This window comes from Chrysochloris asiatica, unplaced genomic scaffold, assembly GCF_000296735.1.
Source record: "Chrysochloris asiatica unplaced genomic scaffold, ChrAsi1.0 scaffold00113, whole genome shotgun sequence".
NCBI lineage: Eukaryota > Metazoa > Chordata > Mammalia > Afrosoricida > Chrysochloridae > Chrysochloris > Chrysochloris asiatica.
In genome coordinates this window covers 4,195,980-4,214,397 of record NW_006408631.1, presented here as the reverse complement: position 1 = coordinate 4,214,397, position 18,418 = coordinate 4,195,980, and the positions used below count along the sequence as shown (strand labels likewise).

Sequence of the window (18,418 nt, the reverse complement as noted above, 5' to 3'; positions counted from 1 at the left end):
GATTTACACCCTCGGAAACCCTGTACAGGGTCGCTATGGGTCGGAACCGACTCGACGGCACTTAACAACAACAACAACAATCTAATGCACGCTGTTTATGCTATCCAGAGATCTTCAGAACTCAAGCATTTTCCCAGCATGTATAACATCTCCCAACCCATACATACACAACAGATACTCAGTAATAAATATAGTAATTAATAAACTTCTCAAATGGTAGTTCAGCTTGTTTTTTAAATTCCATAATAAAATAAGTTGGGAGAATGTTACAAGAAGATTAACTGGGGGGTGGGGGTGGGGGGGGATGGTGTGTCATTTATTATCAGCCCAGAACATTCAGAATTGTCATTCATAAGAAATAACTCATTATTAATAGAAGTTTATTTTTCTTGTCACTCTGTGACTATTTTCTTAAATTAAAAATAAACTTTTTTTTATTGCAGAAGCAATGCCTATTCATATAATACCAATTGGAAAATAAAGATAAGCAAATAATAAAAAATTAAACATACTCCACTCAGATATAACTGCTGTAAACACCATAGAATATATCCTTATAAACTTTCTGTGCGTTTATTCAGGTTTTTAGAAATCATAGTGTACTATTCCTTTCACTTTACAATATCTGGCCAAAAATTCCACATCAGTTCATTTGCCTTTGCTACGTCATCATTGTTATTGTTGCTGTTAAGTGCTGTCGAGTCGGTTCTGACCCATAGCAACCCTATATAGAATTTCCAAGGAGTGACTGGTAAGCTTGAACCACTGACCTCCTAGTTCAAACGGCTTTGCAGTCTGGCACATTAACCCACAACGCCACACCAGAAATCCACATCATTATTAATGTCTACTTCTTTAAGTGAATGATTTGTGTTTGTTTTGAAACCACATTTGTTTACTCAGAAGTCAGAGACCCACAGATAAGGAAACATCTGAAGAACCCAGGTGTGGCTATGTGGAGAGGCTGAGTAATTCAAAACAAAGTACAAAACATAAAAACAATTACAATTAGTTTGACAGTTATGCGTCTGTTTCCTACGGCCCTTCTGCCCACAGGTCTACTGCTGACTTCAAAGAAAAGTCAGCAACAGAGGAGGTCCGGAGGATAAGGTGCAAAATGAGAATCAAACCCACGATAAGAGATTAAAGGAAAGTTGATCAAAGACCCAGCTTAAAAGTGCTAGCCCATGAGTTGCCTTGGCCCATGGCCCCAAAATATTCATCAGGTTAGAGAACTCTCTTTGAAGTGATTCGAAGTCCCCTGCTCAGATGAGCAGTGTGGTCAAAGGAAATACTGCTACTTTAGTTTGTTGTTCAGATGCTAGTGTAGTTTAACTGTACTGGCAGGTGAGTAAATTCAAGCTAGGAGGGGAAGGGCAATAGTTCTTTGTGGAAAGAAAGTACAGTTGAATTCATGTGGGCAGTGGATTTGCATTCACAAGCACAGAACTGGATCCACCATTCATCTTTTTTTTTTTGAGGTGTTTCAAAGGGCAGGTACTATTTCTAAACAGTCAACAAGAATTGTTCATCATTAGTCTCCTGAGTAGGAGTTTATTGCTGTTGTAGTATTATGACATACACCATCCATTTCCCTGAGAGAGGGGAAGAAAATAACACTTGCTTCTAAAATGACATTGGACTTTACAACATTAAGTTTCTGTTTATTTTTTAAGTATTTTAAAAGAGAAGCGTTATATAAAATCGTATAAAATGTGTTCTTAGAACATTTTTAGTTAGCATTTCTTTCGGTCTCCATTTTTCTGGTTCCTCACTTTACATGATAACCCTATGTATTTCCATTTCCCCTGTCATCATATATTATTTTCTTCAAAGTTCAAGGGATTTTCTTTTTCTATCATTTTAGGTCAATTTCCTAATCTTTCCCTTAGATTTCAGTTAAAGTCTCTATTGAGCACAGTGTTTGGCTCTATGAGAGAACTGGAAAAGACATTCCAAAGGAGGAAATGCTGAATTTGCCTCCAGACAAAGACAGTCATGCAACCTGATAAGGACTCGCTAAGGACAATCCTTTATGAAGTGTTATTGTTGTTCAGTGCCTTCGAATTGGTTCTGACTCTTAGTGACTCTGTATAGGGTTTCTGAGGACCAGCTGGTGAGTTTGAACTGCCAACCTTGTAGCCAAAACTGACCTTGTGGCCAAGTGCTCATCCTACAGTGCCACAGATTTAAACTAGACTTTGAAAATGCCTGTGATTTCTAATATGAAGTTTCATATTAGAAATGAAAAGAGGAAATGTCATCAGGGGTCCGGAACTGGGGCAACATGTCAAAGTTAGAGAATTAGGAAACTATAAAAGTATTTCATATCAGAATTGGAAGACACTTGTTTAATTGGAGCACATGTACTCCCTGAGTGACACAAGTGATTAAGCGCTGGGCTGCTGTGAAGTTGGCAGTTCAAACCCACCCAGAAGCACCTCAGAAGAGAGGCCTGGCAACCTGCTTCTTGAAAACTCAGCCGCTGAAAACTCTATGGAGTTCAGTTCTACTATGACACACACAGGGCGGTTGTGAGCTGGAATTGACTTAATGGCAGCTGGTTTTTAACTGGAGAAAAGAGGGCTCATGTGAGAAAATAATGGAAGAGAAGTGTCACTTGATATATACTAGGGTTAGAGTATGCTGTGGAATCTAGATTTTATTCTGACTGCAATAGAGCTGTATTGGAAACCTGTGAGTGGTGGAATTGTATGCTGACAAAAATGAGAAAGCTTATCTGACTGAGTTGTAAAGAGGTCCAGGGTCATAACTTGGGCATGAGGGCATCAGTAGAGCCTGGGAGAATGAGGACCTGAAATACAATGGGAACAATAGGCAGGTGAAGGAAGATGGTCAAATGAGAGGGATGTGTTTGAGGAGGGAGTAACAGTGATTCGGTGATACTCACATGTAGTCATATTGCACCTCAGTTACCTAGGTCTGTGCTAGTTGGGTGATGGGAATACAAAGAGGTTCATACCATCAACTGGCTTGCTGGGAAGGCAGTTACTGGGAAGGCAAAGTAGCATAACGTATGCATTAAAGAATGAATAAAACAGAAAACAGCAGGGCAAATATTCACTTAGGCTTGAAGTCCTGACAGCTTCTGGGAATGAGTAGGATTTAGAGGGAAGCAGAGGGAAAGTTACAGTGGTAGGATACTGAGGACTGTTCTGGTTAGAGTAAGGGCCAGGAACAAAGGCACACCGGTATGAAAACCCTTGGAGTGTTTGTGGCACATCGGGCATTTCCACCTGGTTGGGGAAGAGAGTTTGTCTAAAAGAGTAAAAAGGATAAAACTGAGATAGTAGAGAAGTACATTGAGTCTGGTAAAGGTTTAGAGGCCAAATTAAATAACTTGTTTAGTCTGGACAATGCCCAGCTACTGACAAAAATAGTGTTGTTGTTGTTGTTGTGAAGTTCCGTCAAGTCGATTCCGACCCATAGCGACCCTGTATAGGGTTTCCAAGGAGCAGCTGGTGAGCTTGAACCACTGACCTTGCAGTTCAAGTGGCTTTGCAGTCTGATGCATTAACACACAGCATCACACCAGGATTTCGACAAAAGGAGTAGCCAGTGTAAAATGCTTTTCTTTTTAAGGAAGTTTACTCTGTAAAAGATGTGCACAGTGTATAAGAGTAGGGAGAGATGCATGGTGTGTAGATTCTTGTCAAAAAAGAATGAAAGTATAAACAAAGTTGACACTATATATAGAGAGAAAGAGGTAGGCAAAAGAGAAGAAATTACCCCGATGAGGGAGAAACACAGAGTTTTACTCAAGGTTTCAGACCTAGAAAGCCATGATAACTGTGCTGTGCACCAAAGTATAAAAGCCAAGAGAGGAACTGGCTTGGAGACTGCCCAGAAAGACCAGAAGGTGGTTGGAAATGAAAGCTTGAAGCTCAGCTGGAAAGCACATTTACCAGACCAAGTAGAAAAACTCCACACAGCTCAGCACTTGTTTGAAGTTTTTAATTAATTGATTAATTACTTTAGAAAGTAAAGGATTTTCAAAAGCTTGTTTGAGAACTATCTTGATAGAGCTGAATTCTCGGTTGCTCTTTTGTCTTCACTGACAAACAATTCAACGTGTGTTAGAAAAACAGTTGAGAGGCTAGTGGCAAGGTTTTCTTTAATTTTTCAAGATATAAAAATTGTGGGCATTGGACCCTCCTGTGCATATTTTATTCTTCTGTTCAGTTGGTAATAATTCATGTTTTGGAAATTTTTCTCCTAACTACAGTACCTAGCACAGTTACTTGTAAATATCCAAAGCTGGTTGATTTGCAGAGTGGACATAGACAAACTAGCAAACTGATAGAGACCATTTTTTAATGACAGATGCTACATACATAAACAAATGTAAATCAAATGTCAGGTTTAAATTGCAAATATCTTGTAAGCAAGGTCCAAGAAGTAATAATGATAGCTTAGGATCCTTACTATAATGCTAAATCCATTAACAGTTCTTCATCCTTTGAAGTCTCAAAGACTTTTACGTCTCAGCACTTGTAAGAGCAGAATCAACAACTAACATTATAAGCGTAAAGAGCGGTATTATGTTTACTCCATGCAGGTGACAACCAAAACAAAGTAGGCCACTCTTTTTTCTGAGATAGGAACTAGTAAGAACCTCAGTTACTTGAGAAGAGAAGTGAGGGGAACCCAGACCTCTCAAGAATAAGTCAGTCAACACACAGCTGGTATTCATCATTCCAATGAATCAGTTACATAAGTTATAAAAAGGAATGTTGGTCTAGAGTGCTTAATAGTAAAGATTAAACAATGTGTATCTTTCTTCCCCTTTGAAAGTGCTTAAGATATACAACCCTAGTTTTTACCTGGTCCTTTATCTGGTCTTTCAGCTGCTCGACTGATTGAGAACATGGATCCCACTGTTGAACCCTGTACAGATTTTTTCAAATACGCTTGTGGAGGCTGGTTGAAACGCAACATCATTCCTGAAACCAGTTCCCGTTACAGTAACTTTGACATTTTAAGAGATGAACTAGAAGTTGTTTTGAAAGGTTGGTCAAGTTTGTTTGTGTGCACTAAAGATTTATCTCCTAATGTATCCTCCTTTTAAGATACAACTATTAATCATCACAGAGCAGTTTGCAAAACATCAAAGTCAGATTTTGTGGCCCACCAGAGTCACTCCAAGGTAGGTACACACTGAGGCAGATGTGTAGACTACTGATTTCCTTTGTAGGTGCACACATGGTATGCTCTGTATCATCCCTGGAGGTATTGTCTTTATGCTATGTTATAGAAGAAAACAAATAAATGATTGCCATACACTTCTCCACCTGGTTCCCCTATCCCTACCTGGGTGTTGAGGTTGCACTAACGGACATTTTATATATATATATATATATATATATATTCTAAGATTACTCCTCAGAATTGATCAACTGATTCTAACCCAGCTAAGGCACTTTCCTTTGGAAGTTAAGAAAGTCCATGGTCATCCTGTACTATCTTTCATTATTCTGTTTTCTTCTAGAAGTTACTTTGTAGAAAAACAATCTTTGCTAGTTTCTAACATCTACACAATGAGAAGGATTCACTTAGAGTATGAAGAGTAAAATCATATAAAGATAATAATTTTCCAATTGTCAAGAGAACCATCTATTTGAAATTCCAAATTCCTTTGTATTGTTACTTGCTTTCTTTTAAATCTCAGTTTCAAGATAAATGACTATTCTCTAGGACAGATCAGTAAACATGCACATCACTGCTAACACACACACAAAGATAATCTAGTCAAAAACACTTTCATCTAACTTGACTAATAAAACTAATTCCTGATTTTGCACTAGGAATAATGATCTGATAAGGGATTTGGTTTGTCCTCTAGAATGTTGGAGTAAGGGAGGGAGGGAACATATATCTAGTAAAGCAGAGTTTTTGCTGAACCTACATTGAAAATGTTAATTACAGCTGCAAATGAGCTATTATGTTGATGCATTTTATTAAATGTCCTATTTTCAGATGTCCTTGAGGAACCCAAACCTGAAGATATAGTAGCAGTGCAGAAGGCAAAAACACTGTACAGGTCTTGTATAAATGAATGTAAGTACTCTTATTCAATCTCAGAAGTGTGAATACTTATTGAGAAAATATGCATAAGTTTATATTGAATTTATTTTTGTTGTTTGTTCAAAAGCTGCTATTGATAACAGAGGTGGAGATCCATTGCTCAAACTGTTACCAGATATATATGACTGGCCAGTAGCCACAGAAAACTGGGAACAAACACATGGTAAAGCAATTTTTCTTTCTTTTCTTCTTAAAAATAGTTCCCATATAATAATCTACATTATAGTATATTATTGTGTTAATGTACTAAAGCTTCTAAGGATATATTTTACCTTTCATTGCTTTAGGTGCTTCCTGGACAGCTGAGAAATCTATTGCACGACTGAATTCTAAGTACGGGAAAAAAGTCCTGATTAATTTTTTTGTTGGCACCGATGATAAGAATTCTATGAACCACATAATTCATGTAAGTTTGTGAGGCAGTTAGCCCGAGATATCTTCAGATTGTGACAAAACGGCCCCACACATTGTTATTACTGATATTTAAGAAATCATGCATATTCTAATTGGAATTGCCTGGGCAAGGTGATAGTAAATTCACTCTCGCCCTGAGATTTGGATTCCCAGTTTAAAAGCATTTTCTTACCACTCTGTTACAGACATTTATCTCTTTTTTCCTGTTACTTCTGTTGTAGATATGTCTTCCTTCATAAAACAAATGAAAAGAATTGAAAAACCGTAGATCCCTCCTTCTTAAAGAAGCAACTGATTTCTCTGTGTATTCATACAAGAACCTACTTGGATTTGTATAAGCTTTGTGGGACTGGAAACCAGAAGTCCTATTTGTGTTTTTTTTTTAAAAAAACCTCAGAAAAGGGATTTTGAACATAATTTTGGTTCTGTATGAAAAATAACTAACAGTTTTCTTAATAAAGTAGATAAAGTACCATTCTTCTAAAATGGCTCTTGTTGCTAAGTGCTGTTGAGTTTGTTCTGACTCATAACGACCATGTGTAGAGTTTCCCAGGTATGATCGGTGGGCTGGAGCCACTGACTTTATAGGTACACTGCAGTGCTTACCTTATAGTGCCACACCAGGACTCCAGTGGCTTTAGTAGAGAGATTTTGTTTTGTTTTATGTCTTTTTAATGTTAACTATTTAGGTGCTACCCAAGAAGAGACTAAAAAAGAGTACATTGGAATGGACAAAAGTAATTTGTACAAGAAACTAAGTCCAATGTTACAAGTTACAAGATCAGCTCATTATTGCATAGACCCTTGGGTCATTTGTATTCAAATCAGGAAGAGATTGACTTCAGCTCTTATCTAATATGGAGTCCTGATGTGGCACTGTAGGATCAGCACTGGAATGCGAACCACAAGGTCAGCAGTTCAAACCCACAAGCTGCTCCTCAGAAACCCTATGCAAGGTTGCTATGAGTTGGAACTGAATCAATGGCACATAACCACAAAAACATCTTCTAATATTTCTCCCAATTTTTTCCCCCTTTGACTCTGAAATGCCAGCGCACTGCAAAATCACAGTGAAAAATGAAGTAAGAAAGGCTGGCAGGCTGAGAAGGAGCAGGCCCTTCAATGTGGGGCTACTTTCCCAGACCTTTTTGAGTTGTGTTCTTAGGTATAAGCATTCTCACTTTAGATCATAAATTGCCTGGCTTACCTTCTTCCCCATCTTGCCATGAAGTGAATGGGACACAATCTCACAGTTACCTAAATGTTCAGGTAACTGTCACTTGGAGATCCAAGGTGAACCACACACTAGAACTGACCTAAATTTTCTCTTCACTCTTTAGTGGGTGTCTGGAGCCTTCTGAACAACATTGGGACTGGCAAAGGAGAAATCTCCATTCCTTCAGTGTGGTCGATCACAAAATAATACTTGCCAGAATGTCCATTTTTCAACTCACCCAAATGAACTTGACAGATAAGACCTCCTTCCACCAATAGGAATGGATTCCAACTGACAGTAGGAGTAGAAGAAAGTCCCCCTCCCTGACCCAAGGGAAAATACACCTACTCCTCATTCAATGACTGTCTTGTTATCTGACATTTCACACTCACACACAATAGTAAAAAATTCTACCTATTTTGTGCATTAATGATGCACATTTGACTGTAACAAATGCTGAGATCCCTGACATGTGCACATTGATAGGAAGCTCGTACTACATGCTGTCGCACAGTAAGGTAAACACTGGACTGCTAAGCACAAGATTGGTGGTTCAAAACCACCAAATGCTCCTTGGGAATCCCATATAGGATTGCTATGAGTCAGAACCAACTTGACTGCACTTAACAACAGGAACAGGAGGAGAGGGGCTATAGTCTCACTGAGCTACCAGGCCCTTAGGCAAAGCAGGAAAGGGGCTGGAGTGGGCCCAGCAAGGACAGGATGCTGCCTGAAGGACCCTGGGTACCCACAAGGGACTGAGGCTGGGGCAGTGTCAGCCAGAGTCCTGAAGGTGAATGTGGGCCACTCTCTGTGCTATGGAAAAAGTGAGACACTGGGTTCTGGTCCTAGCTCCCAGCTGCCAGGGGCAGCAGCACTGAGACAGACTCTGTCAGGAGACCTGAGATGAGGCACTCAGATGCCCAGGACCATGGAACCTCGCGTCAGTTAGTCAGCACCTGTGCAGCCCCTTAGGCTTCCTTTATGTTTGCTCCTGGGGGTGGAACAGGTTACCTGGGTGGGGGTGGGACCAGCAGATGAGTGGCCAGAGGCAGCTGCAGTTTTAGGACAAGGACAGAGGCTGGGCCTGGCCATCTCAGACTCAGAGGGTGATCTGAATTGTCAATTCTCATAGGGACATGGTGGTGGAGGGGGCCAGGGCCACCCAGTAAGATCTGGGAGATATTTGGGTGAGGGGCCAGAGGGGAAACCTATTAGGCATTATGCATGCCACATTTCGCACCTAGACCCTTCTGCCCACCAAGGGCATTTTGGGTTCTTTGAAGGGATGAGCTAGGACAATCCTTATGGTGAGGGTAAGAGAGGGTGGGATCCCCAGGAATGGGGAGGAAGGGCAGTGTTTGGGCCACCCTGCTCTGAAAGACTGGCAGCTCTGTCCTGCAGGCAGTAGTGGGGTGGACGCAGCGGTCTCAGGTGACCTCAGACAAGGGCCAGACATTCACAGTACAGGTGTGGGGGTGAGGTGATGTGGTCCGCCTTCATTTTCACATAATGTTGATTTTCGCATAATCTGATCTTTGGAACCTAACCATGTCAGTAAGTGAAGAATAAATGTATTGCAATTTCAAGAAACGAAAAGGTTCTATAAATGTGCAATTTAGAAACATCCTAATTCTAGATTATAACATGTCTTCATTTATCTCCTCTTTCTATTCTGCACTAAAAATGACTGGAGCACTCAGATTTATCATAGTCTAGAGTGGAGCCAGGTGGAACCAGGAAATGGTCCAGTGAGAGAAATCATTCTTTGCAGTACCTTTACAGAAACAATCTTTCTCAATAGACTTTTCTACTGAGAAAAGTTCTCTTCTGCTTTCTCCAAATATCTGAAGCACAATTATATAGGCTTTGTAACTACCCATCAGTACAACTCATTTCCTGATTACATGTGCATTCAGTGTCTGATTATATATAACCCATATAAAAAGCAAGAAGATTATTATCTTGCTCATAGATAGCCATGATTGTATTTTGTTCAGCTGTTCTTTCTCAGCTCATTGGTTTATTCTTCTTTATGCTTTGTGTTTTTTATAGCTTGATCAGCCTCGACTTGGCCTTCCCTCCAGAGACTACTATGAATGCACTGGAATATATGAAGAGGTAAAATAAACAAAGAAAATAAGAATAACTTACAGTATTGTCTGATATAAACTTAGGAATAATGAAAAAGACTAAGGCCAAATTTACACTTAACACTTTGATGTTCTTCACTTGGGACAGATACTTAAAATCATTGCGTAGCAATGATGGTGAGGTTGGCACAGGACCAGGCAGTGTTTCGTTCTGTTGTGTATAGGGTCTCTCTGGGTCGATACAGACTCCATGGCACATAACTACAACAGTAGCACTACCTTTAATTACTAGGCTCAGTAGAGAAGAAGTAGTTAACTTTAAAAAACAAAAGGAAACTTAAAACACCTTATTTGTATATTGATTTTTTGGTATTTACATGCCCCATTTAAAAAACTCACTTTACATGATTGAGTTAACTTCTCAATAGGATCATTAAAAAAACTGATCAGATTTATCATAGTCTAGTGTGGAGCCACATTCAGCAGTTTTCAAGCGGAAAGAACTGAAGAAAAAATTCAAACTTCGACTCACAATATTGAAGGATTCTATGGGGGAAAAAAATCAAATGTGTCCTGGTGTGGCACTGTAGGTTAATGCATTGTACTGCAAAGGCAGTTTGAACCACAAGGTTGAGGTTCAAGCTCACTAGCCATTCCTCGGAAACACTATACAGGGTCACTATGAGTTGAAATCGACTCGATGGCACTTAACAGCAACAAAGGGGCAAGGTAGTGAATGATGTAAGAAGCATCAAAAGAAGATGGAAGGATTACACAGAACCACTGTATCAAAAAGAATTAGTCAATGTTTAATTATTTTGAGAGGTAGATACCACATGAAGCTGCTCTGGTAACATAGTCGTTATGAGTCGGGCTGTTAATCTCATGGTCAACAGTTCAAAACTACCAGCGGTTCTGTGAGAGAAAGATGAAGCTTTCTGCTCCAGTAAAGATTTACAATATTGGAAACACTATACAGGGTCACTATGAGTTGGAACTGACTTCACGGCACATAACCACCAACCACCATATGATAGCACTTAACTACAACAGCAGATTGATCAAGAACTGATGGTATTGAATGAAAATTCTAAGCTACATTGAAGTCATTGGAAAAAAACAAAACTCCACAAATTGACCAAATAAAAATTGAGATGTTTCAATAAATAGATGCATCACTGGAGGTGCTCACTCAGCTATACCAAGAAATTTGGAAGGCAACTACCTGACCAGCTGATGGAAAAGATCCATATTTGTGCCCATTCCAAAGAGGGGTGATCCAACGGAATGGTGAAATCATTGAACAATATCACTAATATCACATGCAAATAAAATATTACTGAAGATAATTTTAAAATGGCTGCATCAGTACATCAATGGGGAACTGCCAGAAATTCAAGCTAAATTCAGAAGAGGATATAAATGATATCTGATTTTGGTTGATGTCCAATTGATACTGGTGGAAAGCAGAGAGTACCACAAAGATGTTTACTTGTGTTTTATTGACTATTCAAAGGTATTAGACTATGTGGATCATAACAGACTATGGATAATATTGCAAAGAATGATCATTCCAGAAGATTTTATCATACTTCTGAGGGCCTGTACATAGACCAAGAAGCAGCTGGTCAGACAGAACAAGGGAATACTGAATGGTTTAAAATAAGGAAAGTTGTGTGCCAGGATTATATCCTTTCATCATACTTAATCAGTATGCTGAGGAAATAATCAAAGAAGTTGGATTATATGAAGAAGAATATGACAATCGGATTGGAGGAAGACACTTATGCAACCTGAGATATGTGTTGTTGTTGTTGTTGTTGTTGTTAAGTGCCATCGAGTCGGTTTCGACCCATAGCGACCCTGAATAGGGTTTCCGAGGCTGTAAATCTTTACGGGAGCAGATCGCCTCATCTTTCTCCCGCGGAGCAGCTGGTAGTTTCGAACTGCTGACCTTCCGGTTCGCAGCCCGATTCGTAACCACTACGCAGTACCGACACATAGCAACCCTATGCATATCAGAATGAAACACTGCCCAGTCCTGGGCCAACCTCAAAATCGTTGCTATGCTTGACCCTATTGATGTTGTCACTTTGCCAGTCCATCTCACTGGGGGTCTTCCTCTTTTTCTCTGACCCTCCATTTTACCACACATGATATCCTTCTCCAGTGACTGGTCCCTCCTGACAATGTGTCCAAAGTATGAGAGACCAAGTTTGATCATCCTGGCCTCCAAGGAGCACTCTGGCTGCACTTCTTCCAACACAGATCTGTTGGGATATACCATATTTGGCATTCGTTGTGCTTCTTGTATGCTTATCTTCTCATCTTTCATGATGTTAGGGAAATTTTCTTCCAAAAACTCTTTGACAATTTTTCTGTGTTTGTCTCTTGCTGTTCTGGAATCTGACCACCCATAAGTTGTTCCTTTTCTTGGTGACTCACATAACTCTTAAGCTTACTTTGAATTTTTTCATTCTTTTTTCTGTTTGTACTCCTAGCATACTAGTATTGAGAGATTTCTCTTCAAGCTCACTAATTTAGGCTTCCATTGCTTTACAGCTACTCTTTTGCCCTTTCAGTGTATTATCCATTTTTGATATCTTAGTATTAATCTTCTGGATTTCTAATTGCAGGTTTTGTATTGTTTCAAATTTTGCATTTATTATTTCTGTTTGTCCCTGAATTCTTCTGAAGTTTTATTGTGTTCTTCTTACTTTCCTTGATCTTTCTGTTACATTTTCTTCTTCAGAAATGTTTTCTGGCTCTGCATCTTGGCCATTTGTTTTCTGGCTCTGTATCTTTGGCCATTTTCTTTTGTTTCTTTGGGTGAGCTAAAATTGTTGCTTCAGAAGCCTTATGGGGTTGCAATATTTGTAAAACCAAACAGTGCAGTTATTGGACTCAGGGAAAATCTTCTGGTGGGCTTCTAGGAGCTCACAAGGTGGTTGGGAAAGGGTTGTGACAGCAGAGTTCCTGGGTCTAGAGGAGTTCCTATTGGTCTCAGAGTTATCTATATTCAGGGCACTCAATCCGGAAGTAGTTCGTGGGTACCCTCAGTGAAGCTAGTCCGAGTGTCTGCTAAGACCACAGGAAAGCTGTGGTCTGGAGCTGAACCTATCTGAATCCAGGCACCAAATTGGTACATCAAAGCTGCACAGCCTGCCCCCACATCACACTGGCATGGCTCCCAATGGCATGACTCTTACTCCTGGAGTTCAGGGTCTGCCCTGTGGGTGGATGAGGGTGGGCCACACTTTTGATCATCAGGGGAAAGTGCAGAAAAAGAATCAATCACACTTTTCCCAGCATATGCACCACTCTGCTTTTCCAAGCCACTGCCAAAGCTGCTCACTGATGGTCAAGCCACGTCAGACCAGTCATTCCACAGTCTCTCTCATTGTCTCCTTGTCCCTGCTGAGCCTCTCCTCCCAGCAAGCACTCTGACTACCTCTCTAACCTTTCTTCTCAAGTTCAGTATGCCAAAAGTTTCATCTGTGTCACTTTTATTTGGTTTCTTGTATCTTTGTTGTAGAGGGTTCATGCAGTGCATTTGCCTAGTCCATCATCTTGCCGGAAGTGCTTAGCTCTTTAAATCAGCAAAACAATAGTGAAAACTCAGCAACACAGTCCCTACTAGCCTAGAAATTATCATCTGCTAAAATTATTTGCCATCCATTGATTAAGATCAGACCAGCAAACGTACACAACCTCCCTGCCTTGCTTTACTTCCATAACCATGGCCGTTGGATCTCAGGACTCATTTCTTCTCACCTCAGACCTTACAATCCTTCTCAACACAAAGCTCAGAACTTCAAGCACCTCCTTCTAGTTGAAGGGAGCAAGCATATAAAATCTACTTCTCATTCTACACTTGGATATTTCTGTACTCATTCCCAATGATTTCTAAATGCCTTAGAGTGAAGCTCTATAGCTATTTCTTTTCATCTCTATTTTCTCATTTTCCCAGTGACATTTGCTACTGTTCCAATTACTACCACCTGCAATCCCCATTTGGTTTCCTCTGCATCGCCAATCAGTTATCAAATAAAGGCTAACTCTGGTTTCCCCATTACTTTGCTATCTGAAAGAAGTAAGTTCCCTTAAGTCTTTTGTTTTTTTCTTTCATGGAAAAAACTTGAATAAACAGGTGAAAAGATAAGGGTAACAAAATAATGTCTAGTGGAGAAGATAAATATATGGAGAATTCTTAATATCTTTGTGTATCATTGGTTAACATTGATTATCTTACAGATTTTCACATGTATCATTCCCAGTTCCTGGAATGCTATATACACACACAACCCATCTTCTCAGTCTTCTTCCTTTCTTGTTGTTGTTAGATGCCATTGAGTCTGTTCCATTTCATAGTGAGTCTACACACAACAGAGTGAAACAATGCTTTGTCCTGCACTTTCCTCACAATTATTGTTATGGCTAAGTCCACTGCTGCTGTCACTCTGTCATTCCATCTCATTGGGTTCTTCTTCTTTTCCACTCACCCTACATTCTACCAAGCATAAGGTCCTTCTCTTGGGATTGGTCCCTCTTGATAATAAGTATGCAGTATGAGAGATGAAGTTTAGCCATCCTTGCTTCTAAGAACTTTTCTGGCAGTTCATGGTGCTTTCAAAATTCTTCTCCAACACCATAACTCAGATTCATCAATTCTTCTATGGTCTTCCTTATTTTATTCATTGTCCAACTTTCACAGGCATGCGAGGTGATTGAAAATGCTGTGGCTTGGGTCAGGCATACCTTAGTCCTTAAAGTGTCATCTTTGCTTTTGAACACTTTAACGAAGTCTTGTGCAACAGATTAGCCTAATGCAGTACATTTGATTTCTTGACTGTTGCCTCCTTGAGTGTTGGTTGTAGATCCAAGAAAAATGAACTCTTTGACAACTTCAATCTTTTCTCCATTTATCATGATGTTATTTATTGGTCCAGTGGTGAGGATTTTTGTTTTCTTTACACTGAAGTGCAACACACAATGAAGACTCTGGTCTTTGATCTTCATCAGTAAGTATTTTAAGTTCTCTTCGATTCCAGCAAGCCTGGTTGTATCATCTGTACATCACAGGTTGTTAATTAGTCATCCTCCAATCCTGATTCCAAGCTCTTCATAACTTTCCTAATTTTATGCTATTCAGTGCCCCCTTGTTCTGTTCAAAAGACTGCTTCTTGGTCTATGTACAGGTTCCTCATGAGTACAATTAAGTATTCTGGAATACCCATTCTTTGTAATGTTATCCATAGCTTGTGAATGCAGCTTGAATTTCTGGCAGTACCCTGTCAATGTACTGTAGCAGTTGTTTTTTAGTTATCTTTAGCAAAATTTTACTAGCATGTGATAGTAATGATATTGTTCAATGATTTCTGTAATCCATTGAGTCACCTCTCTTTGGAATGGGCACAAATATGGATATCTTCCAATTGGTTGGCCAGATAGCTGTCTTACAAATTTCTTGGCACAGATGAATGAGTACATCCAGTGCTGTATCAGTTTTTGAAAAGATTTCAATTTGTCTTCCTTCAGTACAATTGGTTCTTGAACATATGCTACTTCTTGAAATGGTTGATTATTATCTTTTTTTGAAATGGTTGGTTCATATCTTTTTCATACAGTAACATAGTGTATACCTTCCATCTTCTTTTGATGCTTTCTGCATTATGCACTATTTTGCCCACAGAATCCATCAATATTGCAAGTGAAGGCCTGAATGTTTTCTTCAATTTTTTTCAGCTTGAGAAATGCTGAGCATGTTCATCTCTTTTGGTTTCGTAATTCCAGATCTATGCACATTTCATTATGATACTTTTCTTCTCGAGCTGCCTTTGAAATGTTCTGTTCCTAATCTTTTACTACCTCATTTCCTTGGTTTGCTTTAGCACCTGTATGCTGGAGAGCAAGTTTCAGAGGTTTTTTTGATATCTATTTTGGTCTTTTATTTCTTTCCTGTCTTTTTAATGACCTTTTGTTTTCTTCCTGTATGATATTGTTGTCATCCCACAACTCTTCTGGTCTCATTTGTGTCTAATGCATTAAATCTGGTCTTGAAATTATTTGTAGATTCAGGTAGAATATGTGCAAGGTCATATTTAGATCTTGTGGACTTATTCTAGTTTTCTTCAGCTTCTGTTTGAACTTACACATGAGCCATTGGTCTGTTCCACAGTCATCCTTGTTCTAATTTTGGCTGGTGATATTGAGTTACACAGATGTAGTAAATTTGATTTCCATGTATTCTATTTGGTGAAGTCCATGTGCTTAATTGCGTTTAATGTTGTTTAAAACTATTTGCAATAAATATGTCATTGATCTTGCAAAATTCTCTCATGCTATCTCCAGTATCATCTATCACCAAGGCCATATTTTCCAACTGCTAACCCTTTCTTTTTTGTTTCCTACTTTTGCATTCCAGTCACTGCTAATACTTATCAATACATCTTGACTGTGTATATGATCAATTTCACACTGAAGAAGTTGGTAGAATTCTTCAATTTCATTATTACTGACTTTAATGGTTGGTTTGTAAATTCAGATAATAGTGGTATTAACTGTTCTTCCTTGTAGATATATGGATGTTATCCAACATAGACAGTATTGCACTCCAAGAAAGATGTTGAAATATTCTTTTATATGATGAAAGCTTTTCTATGATGAAAGCTATCCCATTCCTCTTGAATTTGGTGTTCCAGCATAGTAAGCAATATGATTGTCAGATTCAAAATAGTTCATGCCAATCCATTTCAGGTCACTAATGTGTAGGGTATCAATCTTTATACATTTGATTTCATTTTTGGAAACTTCTAATTTTCCTAGATTCATACTTCATACCTCCCATGTTCTGATTATTAATGGGTGTTTGGTTTGCAGCCGTTTCTTCTCATTTTGAGTTGTGCCCTATCAGTAAATAAAGGTCTCAAAAGGTCTCCATACATATAATCATGTTCAACTTCATTTGAGGAGGCAGCTCTTCCTCATTGGTATTTTGAGTGCCTTCCAACCTGAGAGGCTCATCTTCCAGCACTATATCTGGCAATATTCCAGTGTTAGTTTTAATGTTTTATCTTCTGGCACTGTATTTGTCAATGTTCTGCTCTTATTCATAAGGTTTTCAGTGGGTAAGCATTCAGAAATAGTCTGCCTCTCCTTCTTCCTAGTCTGTCTTAGTCTTGAATCTCTTCTGAAACCTGTGTACTGTGAGTGATCCTGATGGTATTTAAAATAGCTTCCAGCATCACAGCAACACATAGGCACCATAGTACAATAAACTGACTTTTTGCCTCCCATTAAATCTCAGTTTAGATGGCACTGCCTCATGAAAATTTTCACTGGAAGTTAATACTAGATGAAGACAGTTATATGCTCCCATATAGCATGGCAACAATTATGAGGTTGGCCCAGGATCAGGCAATGTTTCATTCTGTTGTGCATAGGGTCTCTATGATCGATGGCACCTAACAACATATGCTCACATAACACCTGAGTGTTTTTATCACTGCTTATTTCATGCCATTTTGTTCTAAGAAATTGTAAATTCACTGGGAGCAGTGCTATGTTGTATTTACTCAAGGAGCTCTGGTAGCGTAGTGGTTACGAATCGGGCTGCTAATCTCATGGTCAGCAGTTAGAAACTACCAGTTGTTCCTCGGGAGAAAGATGAGGCTTTTTGCTCCCTTAAAGATTTACAGTCTTGGAAACCCTGTACAGAACCGACTCCATGGCACATAACAACAATATATACCTAATACCTGTTTCAGCTTCTAGCCCTTAGAAGTTACCAAATAAATGTTGCTGAATCAGTGGATTAATGGTTGAGGGGCAAGAATGAAGGAAAGAGAGGAGGAATGCAAAGGGAAAAGGAAGGAGCAGATCTCTCTCAGGTCCTTTCTGGATTCCTCATCTTGATTTGTGGGTGTTATCTCTGAGGCATGGACAACTAAGGGAATATTGTTTTTGTTAAGATCTGTTAAGTCAGTCCTGACTCATAGCAACCCTATATAAGGTTTTAAGGAGTGGCTGGTGGGGTGGAATTGCCAACCTTATGGTTAACAATCCAGTGTTCATCCTACAGCCCCATACCTGATTACTAATTCTAACAATCTCAAACTGATCTGACTCAAACATTTTATAAGCCATCTGTCCCTTTTCTTCTCAATTCTGTTGTCATAGCCCATGTTTTAAAAGCTGGAACTTAAAGGAGGTACATGTTGTCAGCATTGGTAGGTCTAGTAGATTTCCCATTACATTTATGAGTCTATACTCTTGTTTTCACTCTCATTGTTGATCTTTTTGGTAACATCCATTCTCTGGCTTCCCAAGTGCTCCTGAGTTCTAGCCTAAATTCTGGATTAAAGCCTCAATTAAAAAAAAAAAAAAATCCTTTTGATAGATCATTCCTTCATGCCCCAGCCTCCCATGTTCTGCTATGTGTCTCCTCCTTTGCCTCTTAGATTCCCAAGGTCTTGCTTCTGGACTTTGACTCCTCTGTCTAGAAACGCCCATTCATCATTGTCTGTAGCACTTCTGATACCCTCTATGGCTTTGACCTCACTTTTGTCCCATTTCTGTTGTTGTTAAGTGC

At 39.2% G+C, this 18,418-nt stretch overlaps 1 protein-coding gene across 1 annotated transcript in view; it reads left to right on the top strand.

The window, feature by feature from the left end:
* The window catches only part of MME (membrane metallo-endopeptidase), a 135,920-nt gene that overhangs the window by 50,526 nt on the left and 66,976 nt on the right, over positions 1-18,418 (top strand). Inside the window, exons 3-7 of the mRNA XM_006867958.1 lie at positions 4,869-5,030; positions 5,998-6,078; positions 6,173-6,268; positions 6,393-6,511; positions 9,791-9,856. Of these exons, the coding sequence (XP_006868020.1) occupies positions 4,869-5,030; positions 5,998-6,078; positions 6,173-6,268; positions 6,393-6,511; positions 9,791-9,856 (524 nt within the window). The remainder of the gene's footprint in view (positions 1-4,868; positions 5,031-5,997; positions 6,079-6,172; positions 6,269-6,392; positions 6,512-9,790; positions 9,857-18,418) is intronic.